This window comes from Ambystoma mexicanum, chromosome 6q (genome assembly GCF_040938575.1).
Source record: "Ambystoma mexicanum isolate Mex_15411 chromosome 6q, UKY_AmexF1_1, whole genome shotgun sequence".
Classification (NCBI taxonomy): domain Eukaryota; kingdom Metazoa; phylum Chordata; class Amphibia; order Caudata; family Ambystomatidae; genus Ambystoma; species Ambystoma mexicanum.
Window position 1 is genome coordinate 488,207,037 of NC_090937.1, and position 25,415 is coordinate 488,232,451.

Genomic DNA, 25,415 nt, shown 5'->3' on the forward strand with positions numbered 1-25,415 from the left:
CTGATATCCCCCAACAATTGCCTTACTCTAGCCAGAGCACTTATACAATCCAAACTGGATTATTGCAACAGCCTGTATGTAGGTGCCAATAAAACGGTTGTTAACAAACTACAAGTTCTACAAAATAATGCACTCCGTGCCGCCCTTAATATTCCCAGAAGAGAACACATCTCAGCCACTAGAATCACATGCAAATGGCTCTCCATCCAACAAAAAATAAACCTAAAAACTATCTGCCTCACCTACAAAGCTCTTAACCACCTGGCCCCACCTTATTTAACCGATAAATTCATCTTAAGACAGAATATTAGAACCACCAGATCCTCTAATACACTACAACTGACAGTGCCCAAATACTCCCTCAAAAGAGCCGGCGGATCCAGTTTCCCAGTTCTAGCTGCACAATTATGGAACACTATCCCATCGGACATCAAATCTACCCCTACATTTCAACCTTTCAGAACTAAGATCATCACCTGGTTACTTAACAATTAACTAGCACCGTATGTATGTATGTCACTCATTCTACTATAACTGCTGTCATAACCGATGTTGTAACTATACTTACATTGCACAATTGTACAAATGTTCCTACCTATGCCTGTAACTTGATGCTCAAGCGCCCATATACCTCTGGGTCAGGTGCGCTATACAAATAAATAAACAAACAAACAAACAAACAGTGAACATTTGCATGTTGGCCACCAGCAATGCCCTCAACTGCCATTTCGGAGATTCAACATTCCCTACATTAAGTGCAGAATCTGCATCACACCTACACACGGGTCTGGTCTCCCAAAAACAAATCCACCCTTTATGGCCTTTCATGCTGGAATCGCTCACACTTCCACAGCATATGCTACAATGTGTCTCGCTATCTGTCACAACCTCAGCAGCTGTCTGATTATATGAGTGCAAGCTAGCGCATCCTAGCAAGAGTCCAGTAGAATCTCTGAATCACATTCTGATTGGTTAACCACCGTGAGAGATCTGTTTGCTTAAAACCCTACCCAGAATCTTTGTCCTCTAGTCCTCTGACAGCTTAATGACCAGGGCTTCCTCCCAGGCAGTACTAACATTTTCCATCTGAGTGTTGACCTTTGGCAAAGATATGCCAAACCTGACCATCATAACAAATTACCCATTTTTGGGGTCACCATCCAGGACAACTATCTGCATATCCATTATTTCTCTTTAAGGGTTGTGTAATGCTGTGGCTGTGCCTCTTTAGATCTCTCGTGAAAGGAAATGAGTGAGTGTCATTCTCAATGTGGTGGATACCTGCCATCACTCATTGCTTTAAATTGAGCCAGAGGGTATTGATTTGGGGAGCTGGGTTCCACCACTGTGGTATTTTTCCTCGTGAGAACAAATAATCCTGGTGTTTAGTAAGCCAGTCCCTCTAAATTGTATATAGTGTGTATTTTAGGGGCTCTGGAATATCAGTTGAGTCGATACGCACACTTCAAGAGTATTGCGTATGTAAATATGGTATTTATAAATTACAAACTTAGCTGGGAAGCACCGGTGCGCTGTTCATAATGGACTCATTCAGAGGGTTACAAATAAGGTGTGGGTTAGCAGAGGACTTGGGTGGGGCAGAGGGTTTATTCATTACCAGCAAATTGGGCCTGATTCTCCAACCCGGATTGGGCTCTCTCTGATCTCCTCACATGAAAGGTGCGCCTTTTTCTCCCACGACAGATTTTTAGGTTTAAGAACGCGCTTATGTTGGTGGTCAGCCCTACAGATAAGGGCTGCATCCCTAAAAACAGACAAATACATCCAAAAAAGAAATGTAGTGACTAGAAATGCTGCCAACAAAAATAGGAAACCGCTTAATGGGGGCCTGTCCACCTGCTTTCACCAACACAGCTCCATGGATGTGTTTAGACCAGTAGTAACGACAGGATGTGTTTGGACCACAGGAAGAAACTCTAGTAGTATTACTGCCTGAAGAGGTAAACATTTACCATAATGGCCATGAATAACTAGGACCAAGTACATTTTTATTACAAGGACATTTCTATTTTACATTTAAAGATATATGAACTTGCTTATAAAATACTCCTATTGGGAATGGCACCTAATTTTTCACCAAAAATCCTTTTACTGCCAACCATAACAAAATCTTATTTGGGGCGCTGTTGGTGGTCCTTTTATTTTTAAGCACCCATCACCTCCCCACAATTTTGATCCATTAGGGAAGAGGGGATTGGAGCCTAGATTTCAAGTTCCAAGGTTGACAGCTAGGTGACTTCTTTTCTATATATGTCTATACTTAATCCCACATCCTCTCCCTCCTCACAGTTCTCCTCTTACTCCTTTCCACTGTGCTCCACAGGTACATGGGAGGAGAGGTACATGGGTGGTGTGGAGGTAGGGTATTGGTGTGGATGTAAGATGATGTCAATTTAAAGGGGGGTGCTGCTAAAGGTTGAATGGGGCACTGCATGCGTATGGCATGCTTGTGAGTGAGCCGCTGGAGGGTTGTGCTATGCCTGTTTGAGGGTTGGGATGGATCGAGAATGGGAACTGTCTGAGCCAAGAGTGGAATGATTATTTGCGTATGGGGTAGTTATTTGTAGAGTTGGCAGAGATGTGCATGTATGACCCTTGATGGAAGGCAGTGATGTGCATGCGAGGATACGGTTAGGTCTGAAGATAGGGCTTATTGGATACCTGAGAAATACAATGTCAAGAGCTATTTGTAATTATTTTAAATCCTGCATACATTGATTATGACTAATCCAAACTGGTGGTCTTTATATACATTATATTAAGATGATTGATTTTATTATTTGAATTATATGTATTTTAATACTAATGAGTTAAATTTGAAAGATGATTGAATTTAGTTAAGTTTTATGATTATTGAATCTGTTTTCTATACAATCATGTTTATGATACACATCATGTATTGTATTAATGGTTTTAATAATTTTTTTTGTTTGTAATTGTTTGATTTATATTATTGATTTTTCTGATAAAATATTGTAAAGTTCGTGTAAGTCAGCTAAAACAAAAATATATTGTATAAAGTCTATATTGTTAATGTCTGCTCTCATTCTTGCCAGTCCCCTGTTAGTTGACCATTGTAGCAAACCCCTTAACCGCTCAGCGGAATTGCTATCTCTGCCTGGTGGTCAATATTTATATTCTACCTACTGTCACTGTTGGAGATTTCTTGCTTGCTGGTCAATGTTGCAGGTTCTGCTTGATAGCATTATTCCCATTGGTCTTAAAGTGTGAAATATTTCACAGTGATTGATTGTGGGAAATGTTTTATGTGACAAAACATTTTTCAGGCTTGACTCACAGCTTACCGTAGGGCACACACCGGCAGCAGTTTTTACACTGCGTTGTGTTAACTCCATTGGGGGACCAGCCTATTCCATCTGGAGTTTTCACATAGAATGCAAAAGGGGCAGTTTCAGAACCTTTCAAAGAGTGCCAGGTCTCGAGCATATCAGCTTGCATGGAAAAGGCACCCTTAAAAATTAAAATAAAGAAACCAACATGGCTTTTGGGAGTGTCTATGAGAAGACTGCAAAGGAAGATCCCTCCAGAATGTCAGTAAAATATTAAACAAAGAAAGGGAACTTGGCAAGCTTCAGAGGTGCGACCAGTGCTTTAATTGAGATGAGAAATCGAGAAGGGAGGGGCTCTCATATGTGGGGGACGGCTTAAGTGATGGGTGCGATCTATAAATTGATGCGCCTGGCCTAAAAAACACAAATAAGAAGAGAATGCGAAAGAGTGGGGAGGACTATATAACTAGGTTACTAGGCTCTCTCGTCAAAACACTGTCTGCTTGCTAAATCCCTACTTAGATATACTCTCTAAAAGTATTTCAAAATCCAAAGTTCCAAGTCCTTATTTATTGCACCCTTAACTAGGGCCACTGGCCAAAGGTTAAGTGGTGAAGTACATGCGCAGGCTTACTAACATCTTAGAATATATGTCAGGTTAAACAACTCTTCAAAGCCATTGTGAGATTTTCGACAGAAACTCTCCCCAACAGTGTTTTGTAAGCAGCAACTACTGTGGGTGATGTCGCCCTCTGAAAAAAGGGGCGGGCACCGTCCACCCACATGCACCCTCGACTTGTGCCCAGACTAAATGTGGAACCTCTCTTCCTGCATTCCTGGACCTAGTAAATCATCACCACCCACTTGCCCTCCTCCCCTCATATGACCAATGTTTCGTCATTCCATAATACTCTGTTTTATGAAGATGACTTGAAAAGTACACATATTATAATCCTGTATTCAGGTGCATATATACATACTTTAATATGTTAAGAAAAAAGAATACACGTGTAGCATTATTGCACTACGCATCTTGAATTGGGGGACTACATATACCACAATGCAATTCAGTGGAAGGCTCAAAAATAGCCTGTAGGTTTGCAACACTTAGACGCACCAAAAGGCTAAGGTGTGAAAATGTTACTTGATTGGTCAGGAAGACCAATCAACCAACTGTGTAGCCCCCTCCACTGATACTGCCTATAGCAAGGGTGAGCTATTCAACTGAGTCACTCGGGAGTCCTACATGTTTTTGTGTGATCTTAACAATCATAATAATACATTTAGCATAATCATACCAAAAAGAGTCGCAACAATTAGATTCACACTGCGTCTATGAATCTGCGGAGGGCGGATGACTGCGGAGGGCGGATGACTGCGGAGGGCGGATGACTGCGGAGGGCGGATGACTGCGGAGGGCGGTGAGCGTACAGAGCGAACAAATATGAAGAGCCAATAAATGTGGTGGACAGATGAATGTGAAGAACACACGAGTGTAGAATGCGGCTGAATGAATATGGAGAGCACATGAATGTAGAAAACGGTTGAGTGTAATGAGGGGAAGAACATGGACCGCGGAGGAGCTTAGGGAACGGCTGAGTACAGCTATCGGCTGAATCTGACGAGCGACGGAATGTAGCGAGCGGCTGAGTATCGCAAGCAGCTGAGTATGTCGAGCGACCGAGTGTAGTAAGCGGCTGAGTATGGCGAGAGAACGGGTATGCGTCGAACGAACGAGAAATAAGAGCGAGAAAACGAGTGTACACAAAACAGTTAAGTACATTGTACGGAAGAGTGAACGGAGCTGATCAATGCAGAACTGACAAGTGGCGGATGAGCATCTGATGCGAATGAGTGCGTAACAGATGAGCCTGGGGAGCGGGTGAACGCACGAAACAAATGAATGAATGGACCAGAGCGCATGATTATGCTAGATGGAGGAGTACGCTATACGGAAGAATTCGCCGACCCGATGAATAGTGCATAAGAGCAGATGAGAAACAAAACACATTGCACGGACCGGACCCCCCTGAATTGCGTAATGTGCAGACTCTGATGTGGAACGCAAGGAACCGTTGTAAGAGCATACTTCATTTCACACCCTACGCTTACTCTCTCCTTACACCACCACTCAAGTAGAACACAGAGATACTATGACACCATTCGGTATATCTGTTCTCATATCAACATCCGCCGCTCACTCCCCATCACTCTAAGTAAACATTGCTGGTTTCTCACCCCCAGCCAAGCGTTCTCGTCAGGCCTAACGCTGCCTTACTCGGACTGGATAACTCCTGCCAGACCAAACGCATACTCCTGATTCCTCAACCACCACACCTATCGCTAGGAAGCAGCTACCACAGAAATTCCGCACCAGCTGCACACATACCTGGTGCGCACACGCACCTTTGACCCTCTCTAATCTCTCCACTGACCCGAACCTCGGTTCCCAAGGGCGTTCAACCTACCAGCGCCTTCAGACCATACCAATGGTATATAAGGCGCTATATAAATGCAAAATAACAATAACAAATAACAATATGCGATAGTACACCATTATTTTATTAATACTTAAAATAAGTATTTTGATAAAACACATTCTTAAAAATATTTAAAGTGTCGTGTGCGCCCCATAAAGTGACTTGTGCATATCAAATATGATCACATTCTTTTGTTTCACAGCACAAGAACATTGATCATAATTCTTTACACAACACAGTAGCCTTTTGAACAACTCGAACAATATGTATAATCCCGTTATCACACAGTAGTAACGTGTCCAACTGTTTTTAATGAAAAGCGGCAAATGTCAACACTCGGCCTGATAATCTATAGGCTTTATGGTGCCCTTTGACCCGACATGTTTCCTTCCGTATGCAGTACTGAAAAAATTATTCGCGGCTTTAGTATATTACGACACCTCACAGTTGGCTAAATAACACCTAGAACACGCGGACAGACTCAATAATGCTCTCTGTTTTCCTTTGCTCTTTCTTCCCATAGAGGTGAATACTCGAGTCCTAACCAATCCAATTGTGCGCACCCTCATTATAATCCAAGCGACAACAGACAGCAATAATTACACGCTGTTCATTCACATATTTGCACCTTAATTTTAAATAAAAAGGGCAATATCTCTTCAGAAATGAGGAAAATATAACATTTAAAAATACGTTTTGGATTGTCAAATAAGAACACTTGACAATAAAGGTAAAACTTTAAAACTTTCTATGTGACGTATTGTAATTCCATTGAAAGAAAACATAGATTTAGACAGCTAACTGATGTGTGTGCTTTCAGAATAAAAATGCCCCTTTTGCAGTTCTTGACACTGAAACGTTAAGAGCGGCTTGTGTAAGAAATGTTTACTTAAATGCGCCATCATTTATAACCCCCACTTTAAATGCCCTGTCAAAACAAAGAGAGTGGTGAGCAGTAAAGTAATTCTGAAGCACCATGGCCATGCATTTGGTAGACAGCTCTGCAGGTGTGGGGAGTGCATTTGTCTGCAGAGCGTCACAAGAATTTGGGAGGTTACAGAATGGTCTCTGTGGCACAGGCAGTACAAAAAGTGTCTTAGCAGTGCAGCCACTCAATACAATCTAAATTACTTGGCAACGGTCATCCACGTGGCAATGTGAATTAAGGTAAACATGAAAAAAAACACGTTCTTGAATATGATACGATCGTCAAAAAAGCCCCGTACAGCCCCCAAAAGGACCACCCTGTTCAGGGCTGTCAGAAGATGTGGTGAGGCCCGGGGCAAAACATTTGGTGAGGCCCCCTTACAATTATTTGCACTCGGCCAGCGGCGGCACATCCGCAAACAGGAGACTCGAGAAATCTACCCTTGAGTTTGTGTGCAGGATCCCAAATATGGTTTATTACTACAACTCCAAATCAACTACAGCAAAGTTAGAGTGCTCTACTGAAGAAAGGTTCATGCCAGACTAACCTTTTTTATCATATGAATAAATATATATAAGATGGCCTGAGTTCTCCACTGCGCCACCTCCAATTCTCTGAGGGTCAGTCACTTTTCCAAGCAAAGATTTGAGGGCAGATCCCTTTCTTCGGCTGGGGTCTCCCTCTAGAAACAGCCTCTCTGAAACTTGACAAGAACCATCTCCGGAAGCACCTCAAGACCTGTCTCTTTGCTTCTGCCTTCTCTCTTCCTCTCCCTTGCTGATCACCTGCCTGATCCATGCACTGGTCACCTGGTCAAGCTTTGAATTCGGGCCCAGGTCCCTGCCTCTCCTGTTGCAATCCCGCACTGCCTCTTGGCTAGCCTGCACTTGTGGTCTGTATCTGTAACACTACAGTCCCCGCTCTTGCTCTTATTCTCTACCCGTTGGCTGCACTTATGAGTACCCACACTTGCCACCCGTTGGCTGCACTCTTGTTTCTCCTTTGTTACTGCACTTCTGCATCCTACCCCACCCTCGGCACTTCTCCCCTCCCCCTTGACTGCTCTTGCGCGATCTGAAGGCACAAGGCCTAGTAAGATCTGTGTTTTGTCCTACTCTTTTGTTTCTCCCTCTTTGCCCTGTCGCGCCTAGAAACATTTGTGTACAGGCATGTAATAAATGTCATATCATATCATTAAGGAGCACCCTGCCCCTGTGTGCGCATTAAAACACACATCATACGCAGTGACAAATGATGTACAGTGGAGGCTGGTACATTTCTGAATTTAAGAGGCTTAAATGTTTGTGCCTATTAGGCAGGATCTACAGAGCACAGTGAGGGAGCCCAAACCAAACAAGGGTTGCTTGAGGGGGCTTCTCACTCCCAAGAAAATATTTGAAACATTGGGTTAAAAGTATGCATTTTACAGCACTTTCTTTGCAAAATTGAGTAGAAATCCATACAGTTTGCAATTGGTTTTGTATGGAAGCACATGGAAATTCCCAATAGTTGCAAATCACAAATTGTGCATAGGAACATTTTCCAATACATTTCATGCCACCTTTCCACGCGAGATATGCTAGTATAAAAATATATTCATGCTGGTTGTTCTAATTATGTCGATGCAGGCTGCATCAATATATGCCTTTATTACCATGTACGGACTACCAGCCAGTAAAAATGCCATGCCACAGAAAGTATATCCAGGCTGACTGTGTATCATAAGTGTTGTTTGCTTTAACCTTGATGCATAGTCCTGTGCATCAAGGGTAAAGGAAAAAGAGCACTAGCAATGCTAACAGTTTGGGCATTTGTGTAGGCATGGCAAAGGCACTTCTGTATTGGTATTAGCTGGCCATTGATAGTGCCAGTGCAAAATGGTTTGAGTACCTGAGCAGCTAATAGTGCCTGGTGAATGCCTAATACTTATACACAAGCCAAAACTGTTGGCTTTGCCAATGCTTATTTTTAAAAGAACTTCAGTGAAAGACACGCAGGGTGTTTTTAAATTGAGTGGCCAAAGGCAGACCTGATTAAGACATTTTTATTACACCAGCTACGTGTTTACAACTCCAATGAAGTCATGATCTCTCAGAAGACTCCTTTGAGGAAACACTTGCAGGCACATTGAGGGCAACGTTTGACAAAAAGGCATGTTTAAAACTAGCTTAAAGAGTTCCAGTGAGGAGGTGTTTTGGGTGGGCAGGGCAGGAACTGGGTGAGAATTGCCATAGGGATTAGCATGGCCATGAGAAGTAATTTCACTGCTGGCACCTGCATTCATATCCATACATTTTTAGGTAATTGAAATCGTGATGTGGGGTTAGCACTTGCATGCTAGGGGAGTGATTAGAAGGGAAGTGGTGACATGAGACATCTCATTCTCACAGCAGTCCTTAAGTGTGACATTTCAGAAATGAAGGCAAGAGGTAGCTGCTTGTAACATTGAAGCTTCACCAGAATAGTCTCATTCAAAATGTGGAAAGATGTTAGGTGCCCCCACACAAGGAAGTTTGCCCCTTCCTCACAGCCTCTGGCGTTAGCGCCTCTCCCAACATTTGAAGTGTTAGTCCCCTTTCCGCCATGACATTTTAGCCTAGGTGCACCTTTGATGCCATGAACCCACCCCGTAATGAAGTGGCCCCCAGGGCGGCTACATTTAGGGGTGGTGCTGAACACACACTCACAAAAAACACTTTCACCCATGCATTCATCCACCAGTTACACAACTCCATACATGCATGTATACATAAAACCAAACGCAGCATTGACACAAACACCAACATGCACGCACGCATTCATACATACATACATAAATACACACTACTTACCTTACCTCCATGCACCCTGAAAAAGCATCCACGCAGCCGACACGTAGACATGCTGCCTGACAAGAGAGAACTCCTCTCCCATCAGTCAGCGTGATCACGCTGACAACATGAACATGCTGGCGGACAGGAGAGGAGTCATCTCCTATCAGTCAGCGTGATCACGCTGACAACAAGAACACACTGACTGACAAGAGAGAACTCCTCCATCAGTCAGCGTGGTCATGCTGAGCAATGTGAACACACTGACTGACGAGATAACTCCTCTCCCATCAGTCAGCGTGATCACGCTGACAACAAGAACACACTGACTGACAAGATAAAACTCCTCTCCAGTCAGTCAGCGTGTTCATGCTGAGCAACATGAACACACTGACTGACAAGAGAGAACTCCTCTCCCATCAGTCAGAGTGATCACGCTGACAACAAGAACACACTGACTGACAAGATAAAACTCCTCTCCTGTCAGTCAGCGTGTTCATGCTGAGCAACATGAACACACTGACTGACAAGAGAGAACTCCTCTCCCATCAGTCAGCGTGATCACGCGGACAACGTGAACACACTGACTGACAAGAGAGAACTCCTCTCCCATCAGTCAGGTTGATCACGCTGACATGAACACACTGACTGACAAGAGAGAACTCCTCTCCCATCAGTCAGCATGATCACGCTGACGACATGAACACACTGACTGACATGAGAGAACTCCTCTCCCATCAGTCCGCGTGGTCATGCTGAGCAACGTGAAAACACTGACTGACAAGAGAGCTCTTCTCCTGTCAGTCAGCATGGTCATGCTGAGCAATGTGAACACACTGACTGACGAGAGAACTCCTCTCCCATCAGTCAGCGTGGTCACGCTGACAACATGAACACAATGACTGACAAGAAATAACTCCTCTCCCATCAGTCAGCGTGATGACGCTGACAACGTGAACACACTGACTGACAAGAGAGAACTCCTCTCCCATCAGTCAGCGTGGTCACGCTGAGCAACGTGAACACACTGACTGACAGGAGAGGAGTCCTCTCTTGTCATTCAGCATGTCCACGTTGTCAGCTGAATAACGGGAGGCAGCAGAGCTCACTTCTGAGCCCTGCTGTCTCCCATTATTTTGCTGTTTGTTGCGGAGCCAAACGGCTTCGCAACAAACAGCAAAATCATTGCAGGGGCAGAGAGCAGACAGCACAGACCCCCGTGTGAATAAAAGGACACAGGTGGACTGTGCTGCCTTCTCTGTAGGATAGGGGGCCGCAAGGCCCCCCGTAAGCGCGAGGCCTGGGGCAGTTTGCCCCCCCCTGCACTCCTCTCGTGACGGCCCTGACCCTGTTAGGTTGGGGAGTGCCATGTACTGGTATGGCCTCCCTGACAATAGCGAGACACAGAGACCAGCTTACTCTGTTGGGATCCCGTGCTCACAAATGTCTCGTGACACAGGACTGCCCCTCTTATTACACACACGCAATGACGTATCATTCCATGGTTTTATTAAAGGGGCACACACCACACTCCTCCTTTTTCATAATTAAAACAAAACCAGCACATAATGTACACACAACCACAACAGGTGGAAAAACAAGAGTGTCCAACTGTATCTGTTCTTGATCAACAACAGCATTAATTGGTACATTACTCAGTTCAATGGAGACCTACTTCAAAGTCTTGCAAGTAGCTCGGCTGCCAGCGCCACTCCCGCACGGGTTATCGCCTCTACTGTATCGGAACGCCTTTGTCCATAGCGGTGCCTCACCCTTGATCTGTCGGGCCGTCTTCATCATTGCTGGACAGAGGGTCTCCTTGATCTGACTCCTCACTGTCAAGCCCTGGCCATCCTGGAGGACTCACTGACATCCTTCCCCTGTCTTTTATAGAAGCAAGCAATCTTGCCAACTTTCGGAAGAAATTGTTGTCCCTTGTGACGGTTGCCTGGCCATCTGAAACAGTGATCATAGAGCCTTTTGTGTCCACTTGTCTGAACGGGCGTGGCTCATGCAGGAGTGACATCTTCCCCATTGCATGTCTAGAACAAACCAGAACTCTGCCCTCTACTTCCAGAGGTTGTTCTTGCTGCCTTCGCCTGTCGTTCTCCCTCTCATTTGCACTTTTCCTCCTTTCAAACACTGCTTCCTCAATCACCCCTGGGCTGCGAGACGAGTGATCTGGCAACAGCCGTCTGGGGCATCGCAGGAAGAGGGTTCTCTGACAAAAACAGATACAGTGCCCTTCGTTCACAATCCCCTTGTCCGTGCGCAATCCGAAACACCTTATTCAGTGTGTGCATCAACCTTTCCTCTTCCCCGTTCGCCCTCGGACAGATCGGTGTCATCGCACCGTTGGGCATGCAGTTACTCTGAGAACCCCCCCCCCCCACTTTCGAAGGGCAGGCGTTGTCAGTGCAGAGGTTTGCGGGGAGTCCTTGAGTGGCAAAGATCTTTTCCAGCGCCAGCACCATGTCTTCCAACATAGTGGACTCCACAAATTCCACTTCGGGGTACCGTGAACATTGATGCACCAGGACTAGGAGGTGTGTGTCGCGGCACATATACCCAAAGTCCATGTGCACAACTTCCTACGGCAGGCAGCTGTGGGCCATGGACTCAATGTGGGGGTCCTTCTGGTGGGGAATTGCTGCTAGGCACCTCAGACAGCTGCAAACAAACTCCTCCACCTTCTCTTCGAGACCTGGAAACCAGATGTTTAGTCCAAGGTGTGGCTTAATGTTTGCTAACCCTTGATGAGCATTGTGGGCGAGCTCCTGCACACGTGGCACTAAGCTCGACAGGATGACCATTTTCGATCCCTCGGAGGACCATTCCATCTTCCATGAACGTGAGTTCAGTCCGTATACGGCACATTTGCTCGAGCACTTGCCTGACCCCACGTGTGCATCGGTCCAGTTTTTCAAGTACTCTCTTCCACTCTCCCCATGTCCCAGCAGACTGCAGTATTCAAAAACATTCATCTCCTTCCGAAGCTTCTTTAATGTCATCAGTGGACATGGAGACGGGCTTCAAAGCAGTCCCCAAGATGTGCAAACATTCTTCCGTCTTGCCCTCCTCCTCGCTCAATTAATTTTGCCCCTCCTTCGCAGGGTGATGAGACAAATAGCCGTATTGGCATTCCCCGGCCGGAATACCAGTTCAATGTCGTATTCTTGGACAGCGAGCATCCATTTCTCGATGCGAGCTCGTGGTTTGGAGGAGGATCCGGCCATTATTGGGATCAGGGGCTTGAGATCCATGACACTATCACAGCATTACCAAACACATAGAGAAGGAAGTTCTTGCAGCCCCAGGGCACAGCCAGGGCCTCCCGTTCTATTAGCAAGTACCTTTGTTCGATCGCAGACATGGCTCTTCTCACGAACGCCAATGGGCGAACATTCCCTCCATCATCCGGCTACATCAACACTGCCCCAAGGCCAAAGGGGCTGGCATCCACAATGATTTCTGCACTCTTTCCTGGATCAAAGAAGGCCATGGTGTCATCAGCGTTATGTGCGCTCTTAATGTCCTCAAATGCGCTCTGTTGCAGGGCGGTTCAACTCCACGCACAGTCTTTCTTGGTGAGGTTGCTGAGCGGTCCGGACAGTGTGGCCAAGTTCTGTATGAATCTGCCACAGTACGTAAGCATCCCAAGGAAGCTGCGCACCTCAGACACATTATTGGGACCTCCTGCTTCTTTGATGTACTTCACCTTCGCAGGGTCAGGAGAAATACCCCCTTCCTGGAACACAAAACCAAAAAACTCAGTTTTCTTTTGAATGAAGGCGCACATGTCCTTATGCAGCGTCAATCCCAGCTGTTGGATCTGCTTGAGGATGTTCCCAATTCTGTCCAGGTGTTCTTGCTCAGACTTGGCGAATACCATGATATCATTGCTTATGTTGATGGCGCCATTGAGTCCAGCCAGAGCCCCACGGATGGTGTTTTGGAAGACATCCGCGGACGACGATATCCCAAAGTTCAGGTGCTTGTAACTGTTTAGCCCTTTGCAGGGGTGTTGCTAGGTCTGAAAAAGATCCGGGGCTACGCTAATGTTGGAACTGCCGGGACTGGGGGCTAGCTAGCTTTTTGGTAGTCGCTCCTGAGATTCTATCCGGGGCTACAACCAAAAGACCAGGGGCTACAGCCCCCCCCCTCTATACCCCCACTAGTAATGCCTCTGGCCCTTTGTGCATTGTGATGTAGCGGGATGCGAGATCTAACACCAATTGGTGGTTTCCGGATCTGAGGTCAAGTATTTGGCTCCCTCTGGATCTTTCTCTCAGGTGGCCAGGGAAAGGCCATCACTCTTCTATCCCGACCCTGGGGGTGGATATGCAAGGGAAGATCACCTGGGTGGTGGGACATTGGGGAGTGGGGAGAGGATGTCTTTGGGTGAGGTATTGTATGCCCCTTTCCCTTCTCAGAATGAACCCTATCTTCCCCATGCCTTTGTCGGTTATTGCCAGTCTTTACTGCTTTCACACACACACCAGCTGTCCCACAATCCTATTCCTTTAAGACTGGGACGAGGAAGAGGCAACTGGGAGTTATGCACACTTCCCATTTATTCACACCACTTTGGTACTGAGACGAGGAAGAGGACTCTGTAGGAATACCATTGCAATGGCCAGGCATGTCCCACTAATAGATTCAACTGTGGTCAGGCAAAGGACTGGCACCTGCAACCAATTAAGAGGCCACAGGTGCATAAAATGAGAGACCAGCAGGAGGAGAGGAGGAACCCGCCTGGTGAGAAGGACACGACTGCGAGACGTACAGCAGGCTGGAGAGGGGCCGGCGGGAAGGACACTGTGTGTTGTAGAGCGTTGAGAGAAACGCCAGGGCCCCAATGGGCCACGATAGGGCCGGGACACCTGCAGTCCCTTGTGCATCCCACAGCCGCAGCTGTGGGACACAGAAGACTCCAAATTGGCGCAGGCCGCTGCAGCAAAGTTCGAAGGCAGCAAGCGCTGCTCGCCAGAGCTCCTGACAAGCACCAGGGAGCGAGAGGAAGCCGGAGAGGAGAATGAAGACGTCCGGAGGAGCGATCATACACCGGGGAGTGTGAGAAAGGCAACACTCATACTGGGGCATTCTGGAGGCTGGAATTGAGCATATGAAAATGTTGATCTAACTGAAACTTATAATAGTTGGGTTTGGAGACCGCATTGAAGAATTTTGAATATCGAACAAGCTGCAAAGTACTTTTGAAATGCAGCAAGCATTATTGAACACCAAACTAAGGAAAAGATATGAACAGTATATGAAAATACTGCACGAGTGAAAAGCAAGTGATGTGCATTTATGAACGCAGTGAAAACAATTAATGAGCATTTATGAACAAAGTGAGAGTCTGTAATGAGCACTTATGAACCAAGTGAAAAGCAAGTGATAAGCATTAATGGACAATGTGAAAGCAAGGTGGTAGAAAAGAATGAATACCACAGTGAGTTGTGTGAAATACACGTTGTGGCAAAGCCAAGAAACTGAAGTGAATGTTGATTAATGGCACAGGTCCAGGGAGAAAACCTGTGTTGGCAGGAAATCCAAGAACATAGCAAAGTGCCAAGGATTATTGTTTGCGTGACCTGTAATGAGTGGACTATGTGGTCTGACAACTGTGCCTAGAACGAGTAGCCCCTACTTGGAAATAACCAAGGAAAGTCAAGATACAGAAGATGTTTTATATAAGTGCTGAAGTGATTGAAGAAAAGGGACAATCTGTTTGAAATATCGAAAAGCCTGAATGGTTACAAATTTGAACTGGAATTATTATTGAAAGCCAAGAGATTTGAACTGATTGTAGTTTTGAAGTTGGAAGAGCTGCCTTTTTGGGAAGGGAACCCCAAGACTTTGTGAACTGTTGAGCTTGGGGAAGGGAACCCTGAGGTATTTCGGAACTCTGATGAACTTGGGGAAGGGAACCCCAAGGCCATTTGGAACTATGTTGAACTTGGTGAAGGGAACCCTGTGGCCTTTTGGAACTGTTTTGAACTTGGGGACGGCAAAGCTGAAAAGCAAGCCAGGAGCTGGAAGAAGCTCAGAACTTTATTCGGAACATTGTTTCTTTTGTTGCTGACATTCCTACACATTGTACATCTTTAGTTGTGAGGGCAAGTATAGGTTTTGGACACAGAAAGCCTTTTGAGCTTTCCTTAGTTTCTTTAGGAAGGGACATCCACCTTAGTTTAGGGCAAGTTAGGCTTTACTCCATTCTGACATTTAATATAATCATTTTTGTTTAGAAAAGTGAATCTGTTATCTGTGTCTTACTTCATGATGCCTTCACATAGTCCAAATGCAGCAACACACAAGGGAGTTCCAATGCAATCCAAAATTCAGATAACCTGTGAAATAATCCAGAACGCCAAAACCAGAGGATAATCCAAATGCAATCCGAGCAAACAACAATCCCAAAAACCAGTTATAGCAAAAAGATCAAAAAAACCAAAGGGCAAAATCCAAAAGAGAAGATGATCCAAAATCAAACTGCAACGAAATCCAGGAAAAAAACATAGAATAATCAGAAACAGCACACTCCTCCGTGGGAACCTTGGGGAACAGCGAGTAACGTATAACCACTGGTTTTTAGTATAGTATGGGAAGCGCAGGTTTCTGGCAACCCAATGTCTTCCTAGGAGTATGATGTTGTCATCACGGTCTTGCATGACTTGCTGTGCTGATCAGTAAGCCAATTGGAACAGCGGGTCCTTTGCCACCATTTCCATGGCAACTTCCACGCTCCTGTCAAGGAGCCATGCAGCATCGGGACCGAATCCTGACAGTGTCCCCCTTCAAGGCATGTGCGTCCCGTACTTTTGCCTTTTCACGCGTATGGAACTGCCGCAGCAGACGTGGGGTGTGAATGTTATGCAAAGGCTCCCAGGTATGTTTTCTGGGTATGTACCATTTTCAGTCCATTAGATACTAGCGAGTGGAACTACGTAATCCCCGTAATTCTTATTTGTCTTCTCCTTGGACCTTGACGGGAGCAGGCGTCCGTGGAAGAAGCATGAAACCAAGGCAGGGTTTCAGCAGACTCGAATGAAAAACAGGATGAATCTTCCACTGTTTTGGAATCGCCAAACCCACTGCCACTGAATTAATAATCCGATCCATAAAATACAGACCCACAAAGGAAGGCATTCATTTGCATTTCCCAGACAAGTGCAAATGTTTGGTGGATAACCAAACTCGCAAACCTATCTTATATGGAGGACTTTTCCTCTGATGATTATCCCCAAATCTCTAGTTGCAGCGTGTGCTTGAAGTAAATGTGTTCGAACCGAAGCATGCACTTGTGTGATATGAGTGGCACAAGCATCAGCTGCCCATATGCTAGTGTTCCTCGTAACCTCTAGAGGGAGTGCTCGCGGATGTAACTCATAAACTGCCTTAAAAGGGGAACATCCAGTAGAGAAATGAACCAAATTATTGTACACAAATTCGGCAGATAACAGAACTGATAACCAGGAACTCTGGTGCTGAAGAGATAAGCACTGAAGATACTGTTCTAGGGTACAATTCAGAAGCTCAGTTTGATCATCTGTTTGTGGATAATAGACAGAAGAGTATCTTGAATCGATTCCCAGAGGAGTGGTCAGAGCTTTACAAAAATGAGAAGGAAATTGGGTACGTCTGTATGTTATGATCACGAAGGTAATCCGAATAGACAAAAGACATGGTGAAAAAATAACTGTGCCAACACAGGAACCAAGGGAGTTCCTCAACAAGGTATAAAATGTGCCACTTTGGAAAACGATTCAATAACCACCCAAAGAACATTGTATCCATCGACCACAGGATGTTCTACAATGAAAACCATCATTATCGTGTACCAGGGTGTATGGGGAACTGGCAATGACTGTAACAACCCAAAGAACTTTCCAATTGATGGTTTACACTGAGCACAAATGACACAAGTGCGAACATAGTCCACTACGTCCCTCTGGATAGAGGGCCACCAACACCACCTCTTTAATCGCTCCAATGTTTTCCGTTGTCCAGGATCGTTGCAGCGTCATGACACCAGGAAGCCTGTGGAACTGCTGTAGGGGAGAGAAAACAACAACAACCACCAACAGATGACCATCTGTTCTGTACAAAATCCCAGAGTGTAAAGCCTCCCCCAATACCTGCTCTTACCTTGAATCACGGGTGAGTATGTTGTAAACCTAAGGTGCACCGACCCTGCAAGAGGTCCACAGACCAGGTAACTGACGGTTGCAACACAGCAATGAAAAAGCACTGACCACCCTGGATGGAACGAGGGCGCAACTGCCTAATAGTCCATATCCAGTAGTTTTCACAGTCCGAAGAAAAGGGTGGAAATGCAGCAAGCTACCTGAACGGCTCAAGGACGCTGCTAAGGGACAACTAATCCAGGGCCAGGAAAAAGCCAGTTCACCAGTCTCTTCCATCTCCTCTGGTAAAGCCAGTGCAAAAGCACCAACACCCAAGGAAGTTCCAATAAAATCCAAGATTGAAGTAACCAGGAAAATAATCCAGAAGTTCCAAAACCAAAGGATAATCAAGATGCAATCCGTGCAAACAGCAATCACAAAATCCAGTTAGTAGCAAAAAGATCCAGAACACCAGAACCAAAGGGCAAACCAAAAGAGAATCCAAAATCGGGCAGCAAAGTCAAAAATCCACGAAAGAAAATAGAATAATCAGAAACAGCACACTCCTCCGTGGAAACACTGAAAAGCAGAGAGTCACGGATAACCACTGCTTTGTAGTACGTGAAGCGTGGGCTCCCAGCAACTGGACGTCTTCCCAGGAGCATGATGATATCATGGTCTCACATGGCTTGCTTTGCCATTCAGGGAGCCAATTTGAACGGCGTGCATTGACGCTCTGCTTCCTTTGCCACCATCTCCACGGCAACCTCCACGCTCCTGTCAAAGGAGTTGTGGAGCATCGTGACCGAGTCCAGACATCACCCACCTTTAGCACTTACTATATAATAGGGGTCTGCAAATTTTGGCTCTCCAGATGTTTTGGACTGCAACTCCCATCACCACTACCTAGCATATTCAAGGGTGAGGGATCATGAGGGATTATGTGATTCGTAGAGCCACAGTTTGCAGACCCCTGCCATATAGGGTTTACTTGGCTGTGTCACCTACCAGCCAATCCAGGTTTTATAGTGCCATTTTCTGCTTTTCTGTTTGACCGGCCAGCTTCTATTTCCTATACTTTAGAATTGGTAAATATGTAATCAATAGAACCGAGAGACTGATGTTATGGCCTATAATCTGTGCCCTCTCATAACAACCTAGTCAGCCAGCTGCTTACTTTATATATTTTACACGGAAAAGTGCTTAAACAATTGCTTGTACCCTTCGATTTACCCGCATTGGCCTGCTAGCTGCCGATTTCATACGCGTGACATTGAGTGAAATAAAGCAATAATTGTTGCGTTTTAGCATTTTACCAGTCTCGTTTTTCTGTGCCCGAGTCAAGTCATGCTTCACATGTATTCTTACGATGGACAAATATTCAGGTAAATGTGCCAAGTTTTCAAGGGCAAACAATGATTTTCACTTCATAATGTATATTGTAACTGAAGGCCACAACCCTCAGGCCACACTAGGTCCTCTATATTCAATAATGCACTGTTTAATCAAACGAACCTCACTTAATTCGAAAATAATCTCGATCTCTGCAGGAAGAAAAGACTATCCTCACAATATCTGTAACACCTGTTGTCCTAAAATGGGCAAGATAGGGTGGGCCTATCTCAGACTTTGGACTTTTCTTAAGCCCATGGTTATGTTGAACCTTTTTAAAACGTACTCCCATCCCCCATTGATTGTTTTCGTTTGGGGGGGGTGAATTTGGCTTGTTTGTCTTGTACCATTTCTTGTGTTGCTTGACTCTTATTTTTTTTGTGGTTTTTTTCGTTTCCCTCTTTGTTGGTGTTCTTTGTTGTTCTTCTTTCTAATGTATTCTGTAACATATGGTCTTCACTGTACCGATTACATCAATTCATACATTTTCGTAAAGTGCCTTGGCGTATGACGCTATAAAAGCAAAATAAACAAACACATTGTACTTGCATTGTGAAACTGTCAGCAGGTCTGTGCGTGTGAATACACTGTGAGGAATTTAGTATTTCATCCATGAAGCACATGTATTTGTATTTTAGAAACATATTATATAAAGCGAATTCTGTAACTGTTGTGCTTTTTAAAAACAGGGTGAAGGCCTGCAATTCTATTTGGCACAGACAAAGGTGCTCGGAGTGTACTGCCTAGCAATACCAAAATAACACATTTCAATAGTGTGTGTCTGAGTGTGCACAGCAGGCTTAAACGTTACAAGATATTAAACTGAATATGTAGCGTGTCAACTTAAAAGTAACCTGCCATTTTAGTTTGAGCCTGAATGCATTAACATTTGTAACAGCATCTCTGAAGGATCTTCTTTCAGCTTTATGTGCCTAACCCCTGGGGAAATGCTGCGTTGTCTCTGTGTGGTAGAAGGGACGGTGGGCCTAGTGGTCCAAAATGGGGAACTGCGGTGGGAAGTAATCTGGCTTTGTGTGGGCAACCCGTTTGTTTATAAACCCCAGCTTGGTGGTACTTTACCCGACCAGGTCTCTGCGCTATTTTGCCACTGGCTTCCATATCCAAGGGTTGGGTCCTTGATCCGCCTCCAGTGGATATATTCGAAAATGTCACTCCTTTTGTGGTGAGGACTTGGTCAAACAGTTAATTCTATTATTTTTGTTCATGAATCTTTTTGTGTTTTGCAAATAATAAATAACATGAGCAGAACAAAACCATGAGTCTGCAAAATGGCAACACAATATGCCATTGCAGCCCAAACCACCATCCTCAAGTGACAAAACTGTACAAAAGCACTCCATCTTATTACTACAATGTGAACAAACACTTATTCCTCTCGCCACCCTATAGAGCAGTGAGGGTCTAGAGTGAGCGAGCTGGGGGAGGAACAGGCAGGGAAGGCACCTGTAGAGACGCATATGTTGGAAGGAACATTTCAAACCATACTCTGCACCCTTCCCACCAAAATCCCTGCACAGAGGCCTATCAACAAACAAGGTGAAGAAGAGGACTCCACCCGAGCTAGAGCCATCAGTAATGGACGGGTTCAGAACCTCAAGTCTTATGCCCACGGCTTCCATCCATAAGAGCTTCTGCCGAGTCCAATTCAGTGAATGGAAAGACTTTCCCCATATCCAGGACCCCGAGATTGGCTGGATTGCAGGACAAAGACCTCAGACCCCCTTCGAACCAGTTCCTCTCGTATGAAGAGCACTCCCTGTCAACTCTGCAAGGAACCCAGACCGAAATCTGGAAAATAACGTTGCTGCTGATCGTTCTAAAGTATTTGTTTTTTCTTGTCGGCTGCCAACAGCACACAATCTTGCAAAGTAGCCACCACTGTGCCGCCTACTTTAACACTACCTTCCATGCTCCCTTATGGGTAGCCACAAGGTCTTTATAACTTCCATTGGTAAGCGCAGGTCTCCCCAATCGAGTTCTTCCTGGAGAAATGTAATGACTGCAAATCATTACCATCAACATCAGAGAGACTCCGCAGGAACCATAGGTTACCAACGCACACTCATTTTTCTAGTGCGTCAACACTGCCTTCCATATGGTGAATGGCTTCCCGTTTGCTCTTTTGCAAGGTGGTTTGACCCACCTGACATGCACTTTTTTCCATTCCTGTCAGGCTTGTGGAAAACCCCTCGATCTGAGACTCAAATACAGCCAACTGTATGGAGTCTCTCGAGGGAGTCCAACATTCAGTTCTTGGCCTCTGTTATACCTCATGGATCCTTCTCACCAATCTCTCCATGAGGGCCTTCTTTATGATCCAGTTCCTGTTGTCCAATTGAGACAACACAAACCACCTGTCCCTTTGCCATGTCCTTCTGATTTTTCTTTATGAACAAGGAAAGTGTTTCTCTAATTAATCAAGGTGCCTCCTCCACCAGTGTGCCATCACCCCCAGTCTGTCACCAGTTTCCAGAGAAAATGGAGAAGAGCTCCATGGCATCGATTCCTCTTGCCACCTGTGGGTGCACCATCTCGTCCATCTCCCCAAGCGTCTCCAGCGTGCCGCATGACTTCTTTTCTATAGCCGCCTTTTGTCCACTCTCATCCTCAAAGTCTCCGACATCTCCCAGAGAGCTCTGCCTGTGCAACACAGACACCGTGAGAGGACACTTCTCTCCATATTTCCAGGCTGCCGCGTTCTTAAGCACATTCCAAGAAACCCGAACTAAACTGCATGTTTCTCAGGCCTTCATGGCCAGCCTTGGCAGCCCAGGATATAAGCCAGGAATGGAAGAGCAAGCACTGCAGGGGAGACTGCTGCAGTGTCTGAGAAACGCAGCCTTCTTGGGTCTGACCAGGCTTTGCTCCTCCGGTTTACGATGTTTGGGGCAATTTGGAGCCATGGGATCCAAGTTTTACACTGTGGGTCCCACCAATCAAGAGAATGTATTTATTGCATTGATGAAGTGGTAAGATGTTAACGCTGCTGCTTGCTACAAACCTGGTGTGTGTGGTATTGTGGGGTCAACCTGATTTTCCCCGACATGATCACTGGTTATAAAAGACTGTTGCATAAACATTGACCATATACCAACCGAGAACTGCTCTTACTGATCAGGGAAGAGAAACGAGGACCCCATTTATCATCTGTGTAGCTGCACAGAACAGTGAGCTATCCTGTCTCGTGTCCCTTTGTGGCCTGAAAGTGTCTGGTAACTCAACCTGGCCTTACATGGGATGGGCAGGAATGTGTGAGACCTGGACAGTCTTTCTTGAATTTTGGCTCATGGTCAGATTGGGAATAGTGTTGTGGGTGATTTTTTAGAAAAATAAAAACAAATTGATAATTTGTGTACCTCCACTCTCACATTAACTCTATGGCATCCCACTTTCCATCTATTCCCATCTACGCCAACTCTTTTAACCCCCTTATTTTCTTTTTTTTAAAGTAATTTCGGTTTTGAAAACCAAAATGATGGGGGTGGGGGGGGGGGTTGAGAGGGGTGGGGGGGTTAAGCGAGCTGTACTCCATTTCCAATTTATTTTATTGCTGTACAAATCACAAGCCACAAACTCATAGACCTATTGTTTTCTAAAGCTTTCGTCAATCAGGTGACAAATAAATAGTAGGTTATTTTAGTATTGTTTTGTAGGCCTGCTAGAAGGGGGGCGTATATGCCACACTGTTAGGTTAGCTTTCAGCAGCCCTGCTGATCTGAAATTGTTTTATGTTATGAGTTTTTCTTATACTGCTTCAGTCGCCAGTTTAGTAGTGGTCTAGCAGCACCAATGGCTTTATGGATGTTGTTCATCTCCAGGCTGGATTGTGTCTTCATCTAATATTAATATCGAATTCAAGCTGTTTCAAAATCTCTCAAGAAAAATATGTCTATGGTAAGTGCATGATGATGTTTGGCAGTTACAGTACAGTTACAGTAATAAAGTTTGGGGTATTTTCAAAGGAACTCACAAAGCTCTTTTCTTTTGCAGGTGTTATCATGGGTCGGCTGGAAGGGAAGGTCATTGTGTTGTCTGCAGCTGCTCAGGGGATTGGTCGGGCGACTGCCATAGTAAGTGTTGGCTTCAATGGTGCAAATAAACAGACTTACTTATGACTGACTGATTCAGTAAAAAACGCTTTGTGAGGAACAGTAGGCCTTGCATCAGAACCTCATGCACACTGTAGTAAAACTAACAAAAACTTAAAACAATTGACTAATTGATACAATTGGCCTCCTTACAAGTGTGGTGGTATCTCGGCAGTAAATCTGCCGAGACACCACCAAATGAATTTACCGTTATCGCCACTTGGTCAGGAGGAATTACCAAGGCAGTGTTGCTTCCCATTTATTGAGTGCATGGGACTCTACTCCATGGGCATTTCGGTGGCATTACCGCTGGTGGTAATTAAGCCACAATTGCTGTTTTTTTGTGTAAGGTGCCAGAATTACCTCCAGCAGTTTTGCTGGAGGTTTTCCTCCACCTTGCCGCCAAACCCGTAATGCAGTGTTAACTCTGGTACTCTGTTACCACTGCATTGCCACAATTTTTGGCCACACTGCCAAACTCGTAATGGGGCCCAAAAAAAACCCCTTTTAATTCCATCAAGCAACTCAGCACTTTCTCAGTGGCCTCTCAACCCCTACCACAAACACTTGTTTTCGATCATTCTGACCTAAGAGCTCCTGTGCACTACTCTTCTGTTCGGCCACTTGGTCGGCTTAGAATGCTGCTCTGACTACATCCTAACTGTTGTATGATCTGGACACATACACTGTTTTCAATATCTTGCTTCAAACGCATTGCTGTAACATCTTGCATCTACCCCTGTTACTAGCGTCCTCAGCTACCAGATAACTGGCATTCTTAACCCTGTTGCGGTGGTCAATAAAGGTGCCTATAAAAAGGAGCGGTTCATGTTGCACGTGCCATATTAGTGACTGGGGGAGCGGCAAAGTAGGTGCGATGTCGCAATTTTACATGTATCTAGCATAATTAATGAGAATAGGGTTTACTTTGTGTTTAAGTTGATACATTTAGATTTGCACGTGTGCAGCAAGATAAATATCAAAACTGCTGATGACATATAAACATAATATAGGTATGGTGTGCCACGTCGTGCCTAGAAACTGGACAAGGAGCTTCATAAGGCACATGTGAAAAAGGAGATTTGTCATGAAGAAACCACTGTGAAGAGGACGCCATAGTCTTGAACATACATAAAAAGACATACATAGATGGGGTCTTGAGGGATACATGTTTGGGACAATTGGGGTACATGGTGAATGTACAAATCTGTATGCCACGTGCTCTTTCATAGTTTGGGCAGACTCTGGAACCAGGGTTTTGCGAGGTGTACTCTGTGTGACCTGGGAAAACTGGTTTAGCAAGGAGGAAGGGAAGCTGTGACAATATCAGATGGGCAGCCACAGATAGGCCCGGGGTTTATGGTTTAGCACTGTTGTGGAAAGGAGATGCAATCTTTTAAAGTACATGGGAGCCTGTTATTTATTGCCCAAGGGAATCCAGTCATCTGTTAGCTGCTGAGTAATAAACCTGAGGTGAAGGGACACCTAAGTGCAAAGTTGACCAACACTTTATGGGTTTCAATTATTTTCCCAGGTTGTGTCCGGAGGCCATGCGTGTTCAATTGGTAGGCGTGTAGATTGAAACAAGGATGCTAGCAAGTCTTGGCGGGTGAAATAGTTATCACCAGTTCAAAGGGAACTAGTTTTTACTCCCCCCCCCCCTACTCACATCATTAAGTGTCTTTGTAAACCATATGCATCACGTCCGCGGTAAGAGATTCCAGGCCAGCTGGAACTTGTAATAAATTATGTTTGTATTTGAATGTGTAACTATGTGATGATGGCATGACCTACCATGGAAGACTCCAGGAAAGGGGTATGCTACGAATTTGAGCTGATGATGGTAGTTGGATAAATGCAACCAAAGAGAATGTGGGAATTAGAGAAAATTGGATTTCTTTTGTATAGGTTTGGCCATCATGTGTGGGTGGATGATTTGTAATAAAACACGTGGGAGTGTTTTTTCTGTTACAAAATGCATAAAAAGAGTCAACTTGTGTAGTTCAGGCAGACTCGGGTGCAGACTCGGGTTAGTTTGACTGTACAATATCAACTAGGCCCTCCCGGCCTTGTGTACAATAAACTTGCTTTACGGCCAAAACGTGTACTCGCTTCATAAGTGATGGACCGACTTTGGGTTATGGTGATCAGAGGTCCACCCATACTCTTTTCCAAGGGTGGATTCCAGGCTTTCCGAGTTGTTGGGTGTCTCCTGTCTGCATAACTCGCCTGCTGCGCTTTTTTGTGGGGACC

At 45.1% G+C, this 25,415-nt stretch overlaps 1 protein-coding gene across 4 annotated transcripts in view; it reads left to right on the forward strand.

The window, feature by feature from the left end:
* BDH2 (3-hydroxybutyrate dehydrogenase 2) overlaps positions 1 to 25,415 on the forward strand; it is a 444,818-nt gene that overhangs the window by 6,054 nt on the left and 413,349 nt on the right. For all 4 annotated transcript variants that reach the window (XM_069630973.1, XM_069630976.1, XM_069630975.1 and 1 more), the window contains exon 2: positions 23,065 to 23,144. In XM_069630973.1, the coding sequence (XP_069487074.1) occupies positions 23,065 to 23,144 (80 nt within the window). The remainder of the gene's footprint in view (positions 1 to 23,064; positions 23,145 to 25,415) is intronic.